This window comes from Macaca nemestrina, chromosome 13 (genome assembly GCF_043159975.1).
Source record: "Macaca nemestrina isolate mMacNem1 chromosome 13, mMacNem.hap1, whole genome shotgun sequence".
Classification (NCBI taxonomy): Eukaryota; Metazoa; Chordata; class Mammalia; order Primates; family Cercopithecidae; genus Macaca; species Macaca nemestrina.
In genome coordinates, this window is record NC_092137.1 from 86,821,597 (window position 1) to 86,842,399 (window position 20,803).

Consider the following 20,803-nt stretch of genomic DNA (forward strand, 5'->3'; position numbering starts at 1 on the left):
TGTCAACACTGGAAATACAGCAGTAAACAATATGGACACAGTTCCATTGTGGAGCTTACTTTTTAAAGGTGGAAACTGTGTAATAAGTACACATTATAACATCAGGTAGTGCTAGGAGCTACAAAGTATAACAAAGTAGGATGGGGTAAAGATACAGTGATGCAAGGAAGGCCAGAGTAGTGAGAATTTTATTTTGGATCAGGATGCCCTCTCTGAAGGGAAGGTGACATTTGAAAAAACACCTGAAAGGAATAAGCTAAGCAAACATGTGTGAGAAGAGTTCAGGGCAAAAGAAACAACTGATGAAAAGGCAGTGAGGCACATGCTGGAGATTACCAGGAGAATATGAGTGAGGCAGTAGAAAAACGAAATACGAGAAGAATCAGATCAAGGGCCCATGGTAAGCAGTTTAGATTTTATTATGAATGTGATGGGATGTCTCTAAAGAGCATGACCTCATGTTTGCATGTTTGCCTTTTATAAAGCCTTTTACTATATGTCTTACTGCTTTTACTATTCCCTCCTAAAGAATGGACTCTAGGAGGCAACAGTAAAAGCAGTAAGACATTTAAGAAGATGGGGTTGGCTGGGCACAGTGGCTCACACCTATATTCCCAGCATTTTGGGAGGCAGAAGTGGGAGGATCATTTGAGCTCAGGAGATTGAGAACAGCCTGGGCAACACAGAGAGACTCTGTCTCTACAAAAATTTTTTAAAAAATTAGCCAGGGATGGCGGCACATGCCTGTGGTCCCAGCTACTCAGGAGGCTGAGGTAAGAGGACTGCTTGCGCTCGGGAGGTCAAGGCTGCAGTGAGCCATGATTGCGCCACTGCACTCCAGCCTGGGTGACAAAGTGACACTCCGTATCCAAAAAAAAAAAAAAAAAAAAAGAAAGAAAGATGGGGTTTAATAAAGTGGAAAGGATCTTGACACGTGAGATATTCTGGATAAGTTGGCACAATCAAATACGATAAGGCTCGAGAGTCATCTGCTTGGGGATTAAAGTTCTGACAGTTGATGTAATCTCAAATTGGAGAGTCTATAGAGACAGGGAGAGATGAGAAGGTGTATATTTCGAGGTACGAAGAAGCAGCAGACTCAGTGAGGGAAAACTAGATGGGACCCAAAATATTACTTGAGAGAAGCCAAAAGTGCAAAGAGCCTCATAAAGCAGATGTCAAATGCTACAGAATGATTGAGGAGATGGTGAGAATAAACCAAAGAATTTTACAAGATAGCAATTTCAGGAAGTTTAGACATCTGGATTCAGAGCTATAAAAGGGTTCATTTTTTATTACAAAGTTTTAATTAGTTTTCTTATTTCCCAAATGGGATCCCAAAAACTTGACTCGGCATTAACTGAAAAGGAGGTCATCCAGGTGGGCCTGGTCTAATCACACAAGCCTTTTAAATCAGGGTCTAGAGAGGAAAGACCGAAATAAAAGAAATTTGGAAGTTAGAGAGGCAAGATCCTGGTAGCCTGCACGAAAGCAGCCATCCATGTTATGAATGGCCTCTGGAAGCCTTGAGGCAAGGAACTGTGGGTAGGCTGTAGAAGCTGGGAGCAGTGGCTGACAAGAGGCAGCAAGAAAAAAGGGACTTCAGTCATGTAACTGCAACGGACTGAATTCTGCCCACAAACTGCATTAGACTGGAAGAGGACCCAGATCTCCAAATGAGAACCACAGCATGGCTAATACTTTGCAGCCTTGTGTGACCTGGAGGGGAGAACATCATCCATGACCAGGCTTCTATCCTACAGAACCCGTAAGGTTCTGCTAAATTTGTGGTTGTTACGTAGCAATAGAAAACTAACGTAGGTTCGTTCCACTTTCCTATGGAAGGGGTTGCTTCTGTTACCTAGCAGCAAATAGGAAGAGAAGCGAACTTGAAAAAACAAAGCTTGACTTTTATGATCTCTAACTCACTCTTCCTAGGGATTCTGTTCACTTACTGCTTTAGTCACAGTACTTGTTTTGCTATCTACAACATTTTGCCAAAATATCAACTTTCTGATAATCGTGAGCAATGGAAACAGGCTTTTTTATTTTCAATTTTAGAAAGTAACTTTGGCAATTACGCAAAACTAAAAGTAACTGGGTATTTAGGCTTCTTGAATGTCAAAGTAGTCCCAGCGCCTGGAGACACACATCCCTGTCCTAATCTCAGAAGTGAGCCACAAGGTCATGACTCCTGTCTTTCCTTGAAGACCAGGAGTTTCAACTCCACAAAGGAAAATCTTTCGCTTTTGTTTGGATTAAGAATAGTGCCTAAGTGTTCTCAGCTGCGAAAAGAAAGGCAGTCCCTCACAGATAATTACAACCTTGACCCCTAAAATGTGGACACTCGCTAGAAGTCCAGGCACCTCCTTATTAAGGATGCAACAAGCCGCGGCTCCGCTCGTCCTGCCGGGAACTGTAGTTCTCCCCCGTCGACCTTCAGCACTAAAAACCTATCGCGCGCCCAACCGGCGACCCAGACGCCAGCAGTCAGGATTGGTCCTGGACGGGGGCAGCGCGGCGCTGATTGGACTGCACGCCCTCGAAGCCGCGCCTCCCGCTACTCTCCACACCTCACCCCGCTGCTGCAATAATCTCAAGTCATCCCAGTCTGGCGAACTCCCTGGTGGCTGCCTCGTTGCCAGCCCGGGCCTCTCCCGACGAGGGTAGCCCAGAGACTCGCCTTTGTCCTGGAGGCTAGGCAGGGCCCAAGGCTCCCCTGTTTTTCGCTGGCGGTCCTAGGTCAGCCTCCTCACACGCCCTCGGGAGCCCCAGTGCTCACCTGGGCGGCAGCGGTCACACCCGATAACTGACAGGCCCGCAGCATCTCGGTCGAGCGGACGGCACTGCTGCTGGACTCAGGAGCTGCCAAGGCGGCGCGAGTTAAGTGGAGGCGTGCTTGCGTGTGTGCGTACCCGCGTCCGCGCCCGGCGCACCGGAAGCGCAGCCGATGCCACTGCGCACGCGCGGCCCCTTCTGCCCGCAGCAACTCGGCGGCTCTTAGAGGGTGGGCTCTGTCCCGGCTGCGGAAACGCCAACGCCGGGCGATTGGTGCGCAGGAGGCGAAAAGGGCGGATTCCTTTTCCGGGTCTCGCTCGGGCTGCAGGTCCTTAGCCTTGAGCTGGGGTTACTAGGTGAACGCGGCTGGAAGGAGAGCGTTCTGAAATCCAGTCTTCAGACTCACGTGGAAAATGTACATCTGTGGCTCTTCAGAGAATTAAAGCAAAAAAGAATCTCACCTGGCTCTGTGAGCTAGATATTTCGTAGGAAGGAGCCTATTTGGCGAAAGTTACGTAAACAATGCAGTTGTCACAGGTTGCGCGTTTGTTTCGTCTGACGGCCCTTCAGGGAGTCATCCTGATTGCTGGAAACGGTGAACGAACACTGTAGGGACCCTTGTGTGGAACGTGTCAAGTGGCACAACAAGGATAGGAACACGGGTCCTTTGGACTCCACAGCTTCTCCTCTTCCAGATTAAACCACACTGCGTTCTCCAAGTTTTTACTGTAGTAATATCATTTTGGCTGCAATTTGTGGATGGGTTGGAAGATGGGAAGTCAGCGCAGAAGCACCGTTAAAAGTATTCCACTGGGCCGGGCACGGTGGCTCACCCCTGTAATACCAGCACTTTGGGAGGCCGAGGCGAGCGGGTCGCCTGAGGTCAGGAATTCGAGACCAGCCTGGCCAAAATAGTGAAACCCCGTCTTTACTAAAAAATACAGAAATTTAGCTGGGCATGCTGGCGGGTGCCTGTAATCCCAGCTACTCGGGAGGCTGAGGCAGGAGAATTGCTTGAGCCCGGGGCGGGGCGGGGGCGGAGGTTGCAGTGAGCTGAGATCACGCCATTGCACTCCAGCCTAGGCAACAAGAGCTAAGCTCCGTCTCAAAAAAAAAAAAAGTATTCCATTGATTCGATAATCAAAATAAAACGTTAAATATTAAGCATGGTATTAATACTCCATGTATGCTCCAGAATTAATATGTTAGTATTAATATTATTAACATCTTATTGCAATATCGTGGAAACTAACTTTTCTATCTTCTACTGAGTTTGCAAAGTATTCCAAGTCTTAACTGGGTAATTTATTACAGTATGTATTCTCTGTAGAGGTAGGCTGCGCTATGACTTGTAACATGGAGAGAGAGACTTGAAAATTATCTAAAATCAAAGGGTTATGTTTGTATATCTTCTATGGTTTTTAGGGGACTACAGTAATTACATATACTCAGTTTCGTATCTCTTTCACTTAGCTTCCAGAGCAGTCTCCCGTTTTCTTTAGATTGAATTGCTGCCTCCCTGCCCACTGCTGTCATGCCCAATGGTGCCGGTGTGATGACTTTTCTAACACCCTTGGCTTTGAACTTCTCAATGCCAGTGAACGCTTTCATCCTGCTTCAGTCATGTACATCACAGCCACAACTTGCACCTGAACATCATTAGCAACCTCTCTAGCTTCAAGATCTCAAACCTCAAAATTAGTCTCCCAACCCCTCATAACCTATGTGGAGAGTCCTCACTCTCCACATGCAAGTTGTCAATATTTTTGCTTTAAAATGTTATCAGGGAAGCTGGGCGCTGTGGCTCACACCTGTAATCCCAGCACTTTGGGAGGCCGAGGCGGGCGGATCACCAGAGGTCGGGAATTTGAGACCAACCTGGCCAACATGGTGAAACCCGTCTCTACTAAAAATACAAAAATTAGCTGGGCTTGGTGGTGCGCGCCTGTAATCCCAGCTACTTGGGAAGCTGAAGCAGGAGAATCGCTTGAACCCAGGAGGCAGAGGTTGTAGTGAGCAGAGATCACACCACTGCACTCTAGACTGGGGCACAGAGCGAAACTCCGTCTCAGAAAAAAAAAAAAAAGTTATCAGGGGCTGGGTGTGTTGGTTCATATCCCGGCATTTTGGCAGACTGAGGTGGCAAGATCACTTGAGCCCAGGAGTTTGAGACCTGCCTGAGCAAAAGAGCGAGACCTCTTCCAGCACTTTGGGAGGGCGAGGGGGGTGGATCACGAGGTCAGGAGGTCGAGACCATCCTGGCTAACACGGTGAAACCCCGTCGCTACTGAAAAAAAAAAAAAATACAAAAAATTAGCCGGGCGTGGTGGCAGGCACCTGTAGTCCCAGCTACTCGGGAGGCTGAGGCAGGAGAATGGCATGAACCTGGGAGGCGGAGCTTGCAGTGAGCCGAGATTGTGCCACTGCGCTCCAGCCTGGGCAACAGAGCGAGACTGTCTCCAAAAAAAAGAAAAAAAAAAAAAAAAAAAAAAAAAAGCGAGGCCTCATCTCTACAAACAATTTTATTTTAAATTAGCAGGGGATGATTGTGCATACCTATGGTGCCAGCTACTTGGAAGGCTGTGGTGGGAGGATCCCTTGAGCCCAGGAATTACAGGCTGCAGTGATTGCACCTCTGCACTCAGACCCTGTCTCTAAAAAGCAAAATTTAAATCAAATCACTCACTTGTTCAAAAATGTGCAGTGAGGCCAGGCTCAGTGGCTCACACCTGTAATCCTAGCACTTTGGGAGGCCGAGGTGGGAGAAATGTTTGATTCCAGGACCAAACAATTGAGACCACCCTGGGCTCACATAGTGAGAGCTAGGTCTCTACAAAAAAATTAAAAATTATCCAGGTGTGGTGGTGTGTGCCTGTAGTCTCAGCTACTCAGGAGGCTTAGGTGGGAGGATTGCTTGAGCCTAGGAGGTCGAGGCTGCAGTGAGCTGTGATCGCTGCAGCCACTGCGCTCAAGCCTGAGCAACAGACCAAGACCTCGTCTCAAAAAAAAAAAAAAAAAAAAAAAGTGTGCAATGACTCCCATTGCCAATTCAAAGAACTTTTATGAATGTCTCAATATACTTGTCTAGCGTATGTGCCTATTTTTGGACTCAAAGTGGCCACCATAGGTGGGAGATCAAGTTGGCAACAATAGTGTTCCAAGGTAACACCCCCTATATCTCGCTCTGTACCCCAGGCTGGAGTGCGGTGTCTCGATCTCGGCTCACTGCAACATCTGCCTCCCGGGTTCAAGCGATTCTCCTGCCTCAGCCTCCCGAATAGCTGGGACTACAGGCGCGTGCCACCACGCCCGGCTAATTTTTTGTACCCCTTAGTAGAGACGGGGTTTCACCGTGTTAGCCAGGATGGTCTCAATGTGCTGACCTCGTGATCTGCCCGCCTGGGCCGCCCAAAGTGCCGCGATTACAGGCGTGAGCCACCGCGCCCGGCAAGAATTTTTGTTTTTTCTTTTTTTTCTTTCTTTCTTTTTTTTTTTTTTTTTTTGAGACGGAGTTTCGCTCTTTCGCCCAGACTGGATTTCAGTGGCGCGATCTCGACTCACTGCAACCTCCGCCTTCCGGTTTCAAGCGATTCTCCTGCCTCAGCCTCCCGAGTAGCTGAGATTACAGGCGCTTGCCACCGCGCCCGGCTGCTTTTTGTATTTTTAGTAGAGACGGGGGTTTCATCATGTTGGCCAGGCTGGTCTCGAACTTCTGACCTCGTGATCCGCCTGCCTGGGCCTCCCAAAGTGCTGGGATTACAGGCGTGAGCCACCGTGCCCGGCCCCAAGAATTTTTTTAAATAATAAATTTTGTGGAACCTTCTATAGGCACTCTTTACAGCGGCGAAGAGCGGAACCCGGCAGATCACATTGAATAAAGGTTGAGTGGACAACTCCTTTGTTATTTTCCTCTTCCTTGACTCCGCCTCCTTGCTTTCCCTTCATTCCCTTTGCGGTTGTGCTTTTAAACCCAAAGCGGCCGCCGTAGGCGAGGGTGGCAAGATGGCTTCCTTTGTCTTTGCTGGTGCAGTGAGAGCAGCTTCAGGTCAGTGGAGAGCGACATACTCCATGCATGCCTTCACAGGAGGGGGAACTGGTGCGGGATAGAATGGGCGTTTAGAGGGAGGTTAACAAGCAAAAAGGGTCATTATTTAAGATAAGAGGGTTAAGCCCAATTTTCTCTGGGGCGGTGTGACCGGCAGCCTGTACCAGGTTCCTTGACTCGGACTCACGCGGGCCTGTGTGTCCCGCATTTTCCACTTCCTTACCAGCTTTTTCTTCCCTAGAAAACAAGCCAGAGAAACTGGAACGGAGGGGGCGAGGGAGACCAAAAAGTCTCACCTAACTTTCTGATTTGGAGGCTAGGACCCGCCATTCTGGACCTTTAACCTTGAGAATTAATTTCTCCTAACTTCAGATTATATACCTTTACAATGGGGGTCATACCACCTACCTGGGGATTAAATGAGATAATGCACGTAAAGCGTCTTGGGCAGTGCCTGACACATGGTAAGCTTGAAGGCCAATTTAATTTTTTTTTTTTTTTTTTTTTTTGAGACGGAGTCTCGCTCTGTCGCCCAGGCTGGAGTGCAGTGGCGCGATCTCGGCTCACTGCAAGCTCCGCCTCCCGGGTTCATGCCATTCTCCTGCCTCAGCCTCCCGAGTAGCTGGGACTACAGGCGCCCACAACCGCGCCCGGCTAATTTTTTGTATTTTTAGTAGAGACGGGGTTTCACCGTGGTCTCGATCTCCTGACCTTGTGATCCGCCCGCCTCGGCCTCCCAAAGTGCTGGGATTACAGGCTTGAGCCACCGCGCCCGGCTCCAATTTAATTTTTAACTACAGCCCCCGGCACAAGGGCTGGCATGAGAACTTCTTGACTGAGAGACAGCAGAAGTAAAGGCGACTAAATTAAGTTGCCGTCACGTTAAGTACTTGTTGCACAAAGTTAAAAATCATCTAAATACCATAAGATGCTTAGTAAGTTACTTTCACACAAAATATATTAAGTTAGGATAACATTTTGTGGGAGAATATACGAGATCAGTCAAGAAAAAGCAACGATGTAAATTTTCCCGTTAGAGAAAAGCTTTTTTTATGTGAAGTATTTTTTGTGTTCGCAAAATATAATACATACGAAGAAAATTTTATATAGTATGCATGAATGGTTTAACAATTCTAAAGCAAACACCTGTTTAACACTCAGGTCAAAACAGTGCACCACCTCTCTCCCCTGTATATCAAAATTCTCTACTCCCCCCCAGATATAAACACTGTTCTCATTTTTATAGTTACTATTAGATTGCCTATTTTTCCTATAGTAGGTTTTAGCATCTATATATGCATCTCTCAAAAACATAGTTTTGTCTGGTTTTGAACTTCACATGAATTAATTCATACAGTATATACTCTTTAGTGCCTTTTACATTGTGAGATTCATTCATTTTGCGTAGTTGTAATGCTTTCTCATTGATATATAATTTTTATTTTTATTTATTTTTTTTGGGGAGGGATGGAGTTTCTCTCGTTGCCCAAACTGGAGTTCAGTGGCACGATCTTGGCTCACTGCAACCTCCGCCTCCCAGATTTAAGTTATTCCCCTGGAGTAGCTGGGATTACGGGCATGCGCAACCACGTCCAGCTAATTTTGTATTTTTAGTAGAGATGGGGTTTCTCCATGTTGGTCAGGCTGGTCTCGAACTCCTGACCTCAGGCGATCCACGCCCCAGCCTGCTATATAATATTGTATGACTGTTCCACAATTCTCCATTTCCAGTTTGGGGCAATTATGTACAAAGCTGATTGATCTTGTCCTGGCGCATGAGTCTAATTGTTTCTAAGGATGTGAGAGTGTGTGAAACTCCCTGTGAAACTGCCTGGTCAGAGAATATGTATATATTCAGCATTGCCTGATATTGCCAAACTGTTGGGGCTCCACATCCTCACCAATACCTGATATTGTCAGACCTACAAATTTTTGTTAATCTGGTGGCTTTGCAATGGTATCTCACTGAGATTTAAATAAGCATTTCTCTGATTAGTAACAAGCTGTAGTGTGTTTACACATGTTTATTGGCCTTTTGAATTTTCTTTGTGAAATATCCACTTAAATATTTTGCCCATTTTCCTATTGGATTTTCTTATTTAGTTTTTGTTTTTCGTTTGTGTGTGTCCTTTATCTTCTCCCACTCAGGCTTGTCTTTTACATTATTTTGGAGTGCCCTTTGATGAAAAGTTATTTTTCATCTACTTGAATTTATAGTTCTTGTAATTTTTAAATAGATGATGTAGGTAGTTATCAACTTAGTATTGATTTAGATTCTACTGAAAACAATTTAAAGAGTGAAGTGACAGCTTATTTTTAAATGTCAGTATTTTAAATATGCTGGAAATTATAGGCTTTTTAACAATTTAAACTATTTGATATTTTAGATATTAAGAATTTGTGAAAGGGTAGTTTTTCAAAATTCTTTTTTGTTGTTGTTGTTGAGATGGAGTCTTGCTCTGTCACCCAGGCTGGAGTGCAGTGGTGCGATCTTGGCTCACTGCAAGCTCCACCTCCCGGGTTCATGCCATTCTCCTGCCTCAGCCTCCCACTACAGGCACCTGCCACCATGCCTGGCTAATTTTGTTTTGTATTTTTAGTAGAGACAGAGTTTCACCATGTTAGCCAGGATGGTCTCGATCTCCTGACCTTATGATCCGCCCGCCTCGGCCTCCCAAAGTGCTGGGATTATAGGCGTGAGCCACCGCGCCCGGCCAGTTTTTCAAAATTCTTTTAGGAAACATGGGATCAAAAATCTTGAAGACTCCTGGTTTCGATACTGTCACACTCTGCTCCACTCCCATCCAGTGCAGTTCATGTCCCCCATTCATTCCTTTGATTCATGCCACATAGGGCCAATGTGATTCCCCAAATGTACATCATCACCTTTGTACATCCTATTCCCTCTGTCTCTTCTTACTCTTTCAAAGCTCTGGTTTTGTGTTACCTCTTTGGTGAAAACATCTGTGTTCTCTATACAAGAGTGTGTTTAGAGTAGATTAGTCTGTATGAAAATGCCCAGACAGGGGCAGAGGACTGAAGGAAATTAGTTATTTCCCTTGATGTACTGCACTTTTGTTAACAAAGCTAGTCTGTTAGGTTTCCCTCACAGGCTTAATCACATGATTGGTCCACCAGAAGGTGCAGTAGATAGAGCCTCCCTACATACTTTCCCAGGAACTGCTCTCAACCAAGTTCCCAGTTCCTGTTGTTCCCGTAACCATTTTCTCTAACTTCAGTGTATTTATTCCTGATTTCATCTTGTTGGTTTTTATCTGTTTTTCTCTCTTACTGAGATCACTTGGAGTTCTGATACTCTGTCTCTTCACAAATACGTTAACAAGCCATCGTTCCCAGCTTGTTTTTTGCGAAAATTGATAAATATGTCTTATGCAGCCTCAGGATCTTCATAGAAATTGAGAACAAAAGAATTTCTTAGTTTTTAAAAAAAATTTTTTAACTAAGTGATACCAAAATCTGATGACCTATGAAAATTGGAACATTTTCTTGTCTACAGTCCTCCAATGCACTTAATCTTCCAAAGATTACCTCTTGCCTTATTACATCTGCACATCTTTTCAGTTCTTTAACTTATTTATTTGATTTCCAAGACCCTATGTAAGGGCTGTCTCATCAGTTTTCTGCACCAATGTTTATACTACCCTTTTCAGTTGCAAATTGTCACTTTTTCTTTTTTGGAGACAGAGTCTAGTTCTGTCACCCAGGCTGGAGTGCAGTGGCATGATCTCAGCTCACTGCAACCTCTGCCTCCTAAGTTCAAGCAATTCTCCTACCTCAGCCTCCGAGTAGCTGGGACTACAGATGCGTGCCACTCTGCCCAGCTAATATTTCTATTTTTAGTAGAAACGGGGTTTCACATGTTGGCCAAGCTGGTCTCGAGCTCCTGACCTCAGGTCATCCACCCGCCTCGGCCTCCCAAAGTGTTGGGATTACAGGGGTGAGCCACTACACCTGGCCCTGTTATCACTGATGGCCACATATTAATATACAGGTTAGGCATCTCTAATCTGAAATTTTTTGAGTACCAACATGACACCACAAGTGGAAAATTATTATTATTATTATTATTATTATTATTTTTGAGACGGAGTCGCACTCTATCGCCCAGGCTGGAGTGCAGTGGCACAATCTCAGCTCACTGCAAGCTCCGCCTCCCGGGTTCACGCCATTCTCCTGCCTCAGCCTCCCGAGTATCTGGGACTACAGGCACCCGCCACACCACGCCCAGCTAATTTTTTTTTTGAATTTTTAGTAGAGACGGGGTTTCACTGTGTTAGCCAGGATGGTCTCGATCTCCTGACCTCGTGATCTGCCTGCCTCGGCCTCCCAAAGTGCTGGGATTACAGGCGTGAACCACCATGCCCGGCCCACAAGTGGAAAATTCTTTACCTGACCTCATGTGATGGGTGGCAGCCAAAACTTTGTTTCATGCACAAAATTATTTAAAACATTGTATAAAATTAACTTCAGGCTATATGTGTAAGATGTATATGAAACAAATGAATTTCATGTTTGGACTTGAGTCCCATCTCCAAGATATCTCCTTTATGCAAAATTTTAAAAAATCTAAAATACTTCTGGTCACAGGCGTTTCAGATAATATTCAACCTGTATCATCTTTGCTAAGTATCCCTCTTCTTTATTATCTGCCATTAGCATTTGTTAAATGTTTTCTCTGTGCTACTCCTCCAGGCACTTTACATGCTTCATCTCATTCAAGTCTCATTATCTCTCTGTAATTAACTTCATTTAAATTTGAGGAAACTGGGGCACAGAGAGGTTAAGTAACTTGCCCCTGGTTACATAGCAAGGAAGTCATAGAGCTAGAATATGAGCCCAAATCATCTGATTCAAATCCTAGCACTTCTGTATCAACATAGCCCCTCATTTATTATCTGAAATCAGTGCAGTAGAAAATAGGAGAGTAGTTCTAAGTCCCAGCTGAGCATCAGACTCAGGTGGAGTATTTTTCTCTCTTCTTTTTTTTTTTTTGAGATGGAGTTTCACTCTTGTTGGCCAGGCTGGAGTGCAGTGGTGCGGTCTCAGCTCACTACAACCTCTTCCTCCCAGGTTCAAGTGATCCTCCTGCCTCACCCTCCCGAGTAGCTGGAATTATAGGCACACACTACCACGCCCGGCTAATTTTGTATTTTCAGTAGAGACGGAGTTGCTCCATTTTGGTCAGGCTGGTCTCGAACTCCTGATCTTGGGTGATCCGCCTGCCTCAGCCTCCCAAAGTGCTGGGATTACAGGCATGAGCCACCTCGCCTGGCTGGAGTATTTTTGTTAACCAACTTTATTGAGGTAGAATTTACATGCCATAAAATTACCCATTTTATGTGTACAGTTTTATGATTTTTTTATTAATTTAGCAAGCTGTACAACCATTACCACATTCCAGCTGTAGGACTTTTTTTTTTTTTTTTTTTTTTTTAGTTTTGTATTAGTGCATTTTTTTTTTATACTTTAAGTTCTGAGGACATTTTCATCATCCTGTGGAACTTGTTTAATGCACAATTTTGAGTCCCACACTAGACTTCAGTCAGAATTTATGGGTGGAGTCAGAGCTCCACAAGTGATTCTGATTTGCAGCCATGAACTATTAGTCTGGCCATAGTTGGAAGGACTGATAAGAGGACTTCATTCACACCACACATCTAGGCTGTCTGAAATCTGCCTTCTGACCTGTTCCACCCCACTGCCCACTACTTCTCCCAAGGCGTCTCTGATAGTCAGGCGAGCAGTCTCAGCCTCTGAGGCAGGTCTGGTCCTCAACCCATACATGTACAGTTGACCCTGGAACAACACAGCAGGTAGGGTGTCAACCCCCAAGCAGTTGAAAATTGAGTATAACTTTTGGCTCCTCCAAAACTTAATTACTAATAGCCTACTGTTGGCCAGAAGCCTTACCAATAACATAAACCATTGATTAACATTCTGAGGCCGGGCATGGTGGCTCACACCTGTAATCCTAACACTTTGGGAGGCTGAGGCAGGTGGATCACTTGAGCCTAGGTGTTCACGATTGGACTGGGCAACATGGCAAAATTCTGTCTCTACAAAAATTAGTCAGGCATGGTGGCACGTGCTGTAGTCCCAGCTACTTGGGAAGCTAAAGTGGGAGGATGGATTGAGCCCAGGAGGTCAAAGCTGCAGTGAGCTATGATTGTGCCACTGCACTCCAGCCTGGGCCACAGAGTAAGACCCTGCCTCAAAAAAAGAATTTTAAAAACATATATCCTTCATGTTATATGTATTATATACTGTATTCTTACAATGAAACAAGCTAGAGAAAAGAAAGTCATAAGAAAGAGAAATAGGGTACTGTTCATTAAGTGAAAGTGGATCATCATAAAGGTCTTCATCATCTTTACATTGATTAGGCCGAGGAGGAGTTGGTTTTGCTGTCTCTGCGCAAAAAAAAAAAAACGATTGCAGAGAAAGAAGAGGTGGAGGAGGTAGAAGGGGAGACTGGAAAGGCAGGCACACTAGGTACAACTTTTTTTGAAGAAAATCTGTGTGTAAGTGGCTCTGTGCAGTTAAAATCCATGCTGTTCAAGGGTCACCTGTATTTGTTTCAGTCCCCATGCCTTTGCTTATGTTGTTCGTCCTGCCTGAAATGTGTTCCTCCTCTTCTAAGGTTCTGTTCATTTTCTTTTTTTTGAGACAGAGTCTCTGTTGCTCAGGCTGGAGTGCAGTGGCGCGATCTTGGCTCACTGCAACCTCCGACTCCCGGGTTCACGCCATTTTCCTGCCTCAGCCTTCCAGTAGCTGGGACTACAGGGCCTGTTCACTTTCTAGAGCACTTTCACTTTCTAGAGCACTTTCACTTTCTAGAGAACTCAAGTGCCTCTTCTCTTTCCTTTGAGAATCTTTCTCTCGCTACTCTTGTCGAGTGCATCCCTGACCTGCCATTGTACTGTGTGTGGGAGTTCTGTCTCACCAGAGTGTAAGATCTGGGAGGTGGGAATAAATGTTACACACATCTTTTTCTCCTAGTACTGGACATAGAGCTAGCAAACATCTGACTGGATTGTGACGATGATTGTGCAGCTCTCTAAATTTTCCAAAAATTGTTGAATTGTATACATAAAATCGGTAATTATTTTATGGTTCTACCTTAGTAAAGTGGTAAAAGCTTCACAGATGAATCTGATGCTCAGGGCACGTTAATTGTATTTAATACTTGGTGGCATTGATACATCTCTTAATTTTTAATATCTGGATGCATATTTTGGAGTATTATATTAAGTATATACGCTCCTATCTTTACAGGAATCCTACGGCCCCTGAATATTTTGGCATCTTCAACCTATCGCAGCTGTGTCAAGAATGCCTCTCTTATTTCTGCATTGTCCACTGGACGCTTTAGTCATATTCAGACACCAGTTGTTTCTTCCACTCCCAGACTTACCACATCTGAGAGGAACCTGACATGTGGGCATACTTCAGAGATCCTTAATAGGTAGAGTATATTTCTTTGTGGGTATATATTCTCCTGCCTCAGCCTCCTGAGTAGCTGGAAAGTTCTGGGATTACAGGTGTGAGCCACTGTGCCTGATTGGTAGAGTATATTTCAATAAACATGATGCTTAGACAAACTTTCCAAGATATTCATGCCTGCAAAGGTATCCTAGAAGTAGGTGGTATTCTTTGCCTACCTGCAGTTAATTATGTAGAATTCTGCTTGATTGAGTGGGAGACCCTGACTGACATCCATGTATCTAGGCGCCTGCGGCAGGAAAATGCCAAATACAGCACGCTTCTGATGTTGTATGTGTGCTTTCCTGCGTGGAAGCTGTCATCCAAAGTGGAGGGTGCACAAGATGCTCAGCTTGTAAGGATGGGCTGCATGTGTTGGTCATTCAGTAAGCAAATATCCAGTTAAACACCCCTGAGTGCCTAGCACTGTAGTTGGCAAAAAGGACACAAAGGTAAACAAATTGAAGTCCTCAAGGAGTTTGCAATCTGATGAGAAGATGGATAAGAAATCAAGCGATGATAATAGAATGAATTATTTTACAGGAATTGAGGGGATAGGTTTTAGAAGACTTGCAAGTTGGTGATGGTTGCTATTCTAATTTATGCTTAATGTCATGGGTCATTGGAAGTAATATTGTGTATGAAAAGTTAGTTCCATCCCATTGGAGCAGCTTTACTCATTTCTCAGTGGAGATATGAATTTTAATCCTGTAATCAGTCTGATTATATACTAAAAATTTTTAAATATATTTTTAGATTGGCCCCCGTGCTTCCAAGTGTCCTGAAGCTACCAGTCAGATCTCTAACATACTTCAGTACAAGAAAAGGCAAGAGAAAGACTGTGAAAGCTGTCATCCATAGGTTTCTTCGACTTCATTGTGGCCTATGGGTGAGGAGAAAGGTGAGTCTTCACACTGTCACTAAATTGAAAAAGGAGTGCGAGGCCGGGCGTGGTGGCTCACATCTATAATCCCAGCACTTTGGGAGGCCAAGGCAGGTGGATCACGAGGTCAGGAGTTCAAGACCAGCCTAGCCAACATGGTGAAACCCCGTCTCTACTAAAAATACAAAAATTAGTCAGACGTGGTGGCAGGCACTTGTAATCCCATCTACTCAGGAGGCTGAGGCAGAGAATTGCTTGAACCCAGGAGGTGGAGGTTGTTGTGAGTCGAGATCAAACCACTGCATTCCAGCCTGGGCGACAGAGCGAGACTCCATCTCGAACAAAAAAGGAGCGTGAGCAGATTAAAATGAAACAGAATTCAGTCAGGCACTGTATTCACGCCTGTAATCCCAGCACTTTGGGAGGCCAAGGCACTTGAGGTCAGGAGTTCGAGACCAGCCTGGCCAAAATGGTGAAACCCCATCTCTACTAAAAATAGAAAAATTAGCCAGGCGTTGTGGCAGGTGCCTGTAATCCCAGCTGCTTGGGAGGTTGAGGCAGGAGAATCGCTCGAACCTGGAAGGCGGAGGTTGCAGTGAGCCAAGATCACGCCCCTGCACTCTAGCCTAGGTGACAGAGTGAGACTTCATCTCAAAAAAAAAGAAAGACCAACCAGTTTTGCAAAACCATTTTTGAGATACAGTAACTGCCCAAATCGTAATTCCCTTTTATTACTTGGAAATTAAATCTTTAAAAATCAAAATTTGGTTCCCTGTAAAAATAAAATAGTTGGTAGAACTTTCTTGATGTTTGAAAGGTTGAAAGGATTCTCCCCTGTTTTATAAACAGTCCTAAATTTGTAGATAAATGGGTTGATTGGAACTCTCAGCTCTTATCTCTGTTGAAACACTGGTGGGTAGTTTCCTACACCAGTCAGCAGAAGCTCATATAATCCATAAGCAGCTAAACTAAAGGTCTAATGTTCTGAGTTTTGTGAATTTGAGACCACTGGAAACATTCTTCCCTTTTGTGTGTGTGTGTGTGGTTTTTTTTTTTTTTTTCTTTTTTTTTGAGACAGAGTGTCACTCTGTTGCCCAGGCTGGAGTGCAGTGGCACAATCTTGGCTCACTGTGACCTCTGCCTCACGGGCTCAAGCCGTTCTCCTGCCTCAGCCTTCCGAGTAGCTGGGATTACAGGCATGCACCACCATGCCAGGCTAATTTTTGTATGTTTAGTAGAGACGGGTTTTCACCATATTGGCCAGGCTAGTCTTGAACTCCTGACCTTAAGTGATCCACGTGCCTCAGCCTCCCAAAGTGCTGGGATTACAGGCATGAGCCATGGCGCCTAGCCCCCACTTTGTTTTTATACCAATTATTTCCAGGTCCTCTTCTAGCCCTAGGTAAAATGAAATGGGTGGGTTTCCTTGCCTTCCTTTCCATATCCCTCTCACTGGGCTCTGGAGCCCTCATGTTACTGTAAAGGACCCGATCATACTCTCCAATCATAGTACCTAGCTTCAGTTCAGGGCTCCCGAAAGTATACCCGGTATAGAATGTCCTGCCTCTTCAAAATCTAATTTTTAGAGAAAAACAAAAAATCTGGGTAGATTAATTCATACTAATGTGTAAAACAAAGTATCTTCCGTGACACGGTTTCATCCAGCAGTCCTTGATATTTATTGTTTATTACCTCCTTCCATTTTTGAATCTAGAGACTGTGTAAAAAAATTCAAGCATTTTCACAGTGGTTCCATTCCGTGAATAATCTTTAAAGGATACTGGTGGTAATGGGCAGGGCAGCAAATTAAGTGTTTGTACGTCAGAGATCCATAGTAACCCAGTTTGGCCTGCAAACTATAAAATTATTACACAGATGTGGAGATTTGGCTTTGAATGTTTGCATTTAAAATTGTAAGCAGTGAGTAGCAAAAATCTAACTTCTAGCATTTTAAAACCAGAACTATTAAATAACCTTTCCTAATTTCATCACTGTCCTTATAGAAGTTGATGGTCACAGTGATGATACTAAGACATGTCAGAAACCCAAGGCACATTCTCAGCAAAGAGCCATGGTTTTGTTCAGTTGGTATTGTGCCATAAAGAACCCTTGGCCTGAAAGGACCCAAGGGCTCACTGTGTGGTTTTAGCCAGATGTTAAGCTGGGTGGCACCTAAGATCCCTTCTACTTTAAACAGACTATGATTATAATTTTTATATTCAATCTAATTTTCCTTTCCTGTCTTTAAAAATTAATTATTCAAAATTAATAATACCTATATGGGTGTATATGAAAGTTCTGGGTTGAATATGTGGGTTAACCATTCCTTCACCACTCCTAATAATAGTCTTACCATATTCATAATTCCTTAGAAAAGTATTTCCTATAAAAATTGGTCCCTTGTGTGTGAAAAGAATAAATGAAGCAATGTATTTGAGAACTGTGCTTCTCAGCTCTTGTAATACTCAGCTTAAGAAATATTAATGTTGTTACCTAGCCAGCACTGCATCCTCCTCTACATTAGGAAAGACAGTGGTTAAGAACTCTTATTAGCCTGGGCAAGATGGCGAGACCTCATCTCTACAAAATTTAAAAAATTAGCTGGGTATGGTGGTGTACACTTGTGGTCCCAGCTATATGAGAGGCTGAAGCAGGAGGATCACTTGAACCCAGGAGGTAGAGGCTGCAGTGACTGTGATCACGCCACTGCACTCCAGCCTGGATGACGGCGTGAGACCCTGTCTCAAAACAAAACAAAAAAAGAACTCTTATTGGCCCTCAGACCTCTGTCTGCTACTTCTCTAATCAATGGTTTCTTTTTTTAAAGATGTAAAATAAGAATAATAGTACGTTGTTAAAGATTGCTGAAGAGATAGTAAGATCATACCTGTTAAGTTAGTGATTATAATTCTATGTCATTATCTTGTACTTTCCCAGCCACACACATTTAGTTTTATTTTCTGTGAGTTTAAGTAACATTTTTTTCTAAAATATTATTTATTACTATTTCTTTTCAAACTACACATGCTTTCTCCATCCTGCCCCCGCCCAGTAAAGAATCGCATCTTTCCAAGAAATATTCCAGCCCCTATGGAAGTGTGGTTTTTGTTCTTATTGGGTCTATAAACCTTGAGTTGTGAAGATACCTGTTGTTTCATACATAATATGATGCTTTACATTTCTTTGTAATATCTGACAGGCTGGCTATAAGAAAAAATTATGGAAAAAGACACCTGCAAGAAAAAAGCGATTGAGGGAATTTGTGTTCTGCAATAAAACCCAGAGTAAACTCTTAGATAAGATGACGACGTCCTTCTGGAAGAGGCGAAACTGGTATGTCGATGATCCTTATCAGAAGTATCATGATCGAACAAACCTGAAAGTATAGAAGTTTCACTTGTTTCTCAGTTATTGGATATGTATCTTTGTGTACATGATATCTTTGCAAAAATGGATAAGTACAAAACTTGATGTAAATTGTACCAATGAATATGTAAACATACAGTGACAACATTAAACTTATAAAAGTGTAAAACTTAATGGATCCGACTTTGCCAGATTTGGTTAGAGAAACAGAAATTTAGAATGGTGCATTATTTTTAACAAATGGTATTGGCTTAACTAGTTGTTTCAGTTAGGCTCTTTTAGTTGCAAGGAATCTCAAGTGGGACAAACATAAGAAGACTCAAAAGCCACAAGTTAGCTCATTATTTTAAGGATATGTGCCTGGGAATTCAGGAACCACCTCACCAAACCCATCTCCCACCCAGAAATCACCCCCCAGCCTCAGGAAGAGCAGAAATTGGGTGGTGCTCCTCAGCAGGGGCAGGTGGATGTTTAGGCTTAGGCTCTGCCATGCATGTGACTTGCTTCTTTTTACATTGTTAACTCCATTCTCTTGTGTTCACCAACTTCTCTACACAGCTTTTGCATACTTACAGTTTCTGTTCCTTTGGAATAACTTTAACTTGCACCTTTGAGGTTCTTTTCTACATCGTGACCTTCAGCTCCTGTCTCTAGTGTCCAGTTGCCAAGGAAATTTAACTGGGTCAGACTACCTTTTTATACTAGGTCTGGTTGGGTCATTGTCTAGAGTAGGGATTGGCTGTTCTTAAGTCAGGAGTCCACCCTAGCCCGCTTTGTATTAGCAAGTTTGCATGCAGCAGAAAAAGAGTTATGTGAGCAATTTCACTTGGAGGTTCACATGGGGTGGCAGCACACTTAATGTCTAACACACCAGGTTCATTGTGTTCATAACACTTCTCATTTATTTTAACAACACTTTTTCATAGAGAGGAGAGGAGCCCTTCAGCATGCTCATTCATGAAACAGAAGAGGCTGTACAAGTGAAGACAAGGGCTTCTTATGCAAGTTTTGAAAGATAGGTATTTTTTTTTTTTTTGAGACAGGAGTTTTGCTCTGTTGCCCAGGCTGGAGTGCAGTGGTGCAATCATAGCTCATTGAAGCCTCGCACTCCTGGGCTCAGGTGGTCCTCCTGCCTCAGCTTCTCAGGTAAGGATATGTATTTCTTAAAAGTTAGTTTATCCATTTCAGATTTCATGTTTTCATTTGTAAGGATAAACTTTTCCCACAAATTTTCAACAATCATTGTAGAAACTAAGGGGAGAAAGTAATCTCAGTTGTTTTAGAAATGATGAAAGAGTTAAGCATTATTTACTTGAAGTGGGCAGGGAAGCATCTCTTCAATTGAGTGGTTACAGTTTAGGGGCAGTGGTTCCCAACTCTCCCATCAGAATCATCTGGGAAGCATTTTCAAATAGCAAAGTACTTTGAAAACCATTATTAAATAGAATTATGCATGAATTACTGTTTCAGAAACTTTAATGTAGTAGTTGGTGATAATAAGATGAAATTCCTCTGTTAGTAAAATTATGAAATTGAAGTTCTGCAGCATGTCAGGCCAGGATTATTGGGGATTCCTTGAAAGTAGTGTGTGTAGGCCGGGCGCGGTGGCTCAAGCCTGTAATCCCAGCACTTTGGGAGGCCGAGACGGGCGGATCACGAGGTCAGGAGATCGAGACCATCCTGGCTAACACAGTGAAACCCCGTCTCTACTAAAAAATACAAAAAACTAGCTGGGCGAGGTGGCGGGCGCCTGTAGTCCCAGGTACTGGGGAGGCTGAGGCAGGAGAATGGCGTAAACCTGGGAGGCGGAGCTTGCAGTGAGCTGAGATTCGGCCACTGCACTCCAGCCCGGTCGACAGAGCAAGACTCCGTCTCAAAAAAGAAAAAAAAAAGAAAGTAGTGTGTGTTTATTAAAAGGAGAAAGGATAACAACAGAATGTTCTACAACCAGAAGTCCAAGTGTGTGTCTATTTATGGGACCAATAAATAAAGAACAGACATTTGATTTGAGGTAAGGTAAAAGCCTGAAACATGGGATGGCATTCTGTTTTGATGGATTTTCATTTCTTCGCACTTCTGAGATGGCAAAGCCAACCACTTAGAAGGCTTCCACATCTTTGTCACCTGCCTGGCTCCTGCCCTCTGATGTACCTCTGGGTAATAGGATGGAAATGGTGTCTGCAGAAGTTGGGGAGAAGGAGACTTTTGCACAGCCTCCATGACTTCTT

General features: G+C 43.8%; 2 protein-coding genes across 23 annotated transcripts in view; one reads left to right on the plus strand and one right to left on the minus strand.

Annotated features, from left to right (window-relative positions):
- LOC105465399 (inner membrane mitochondrial protein) overlaps nt 1–3,472 on the minus strand; it is a 52,781-nt gene extending 49,309 nt beyond the window's left edge. For 7 of the 22 annotated variants that reach the window (XM_011713859.2, XM_011713855.2, XM_011713858.2 and 4 more), the window contains exon 1: nt 2,783–3,451. In XM_011713859.2, coding sequence (XP_011712161.2) covers nt 2,783–2,827 — 45 coding nt within the window. In that variant the 5' untranslated portion in view covers nt 2,828–3,451. Of the gene's footprint in view, nt 1–2,683; nt 2,704–2,782 lie in introns of those variants that run through there. The other 15 variants (XM_071077035.1, XM_071077034.1, XM_071077032.1 and 12 more) reach the window with 8 other exon arrangements.
- A 3,249-nt stretch (nt 3,473–6,721) lies between these two features.
- On the plus strand, nt 6,722–18,749 carry LOC105465401 (mitochondrial ribosomal protein L35). Its single transcript, XM_071077042.1, has 4 exons — nt 6,722–6,823; nt 14,120–14,309; nt 15,083–15,227; nt 18,409–18,749. The coding sequence occupies exons 1-4, from the start codon at nt 6,781–6,783 to the stop codon at nt 18,595–18,597; spliced, it is 567 nt and encodes a 188-aa protein (XP_070933143.1). The 5' UTR covers nt 6,722–6,780; the 3' UTR covers nt 18,598–18,749.
- Nucleotides 18,750–20,803: the final 2,054 nt, after the last annotated feature.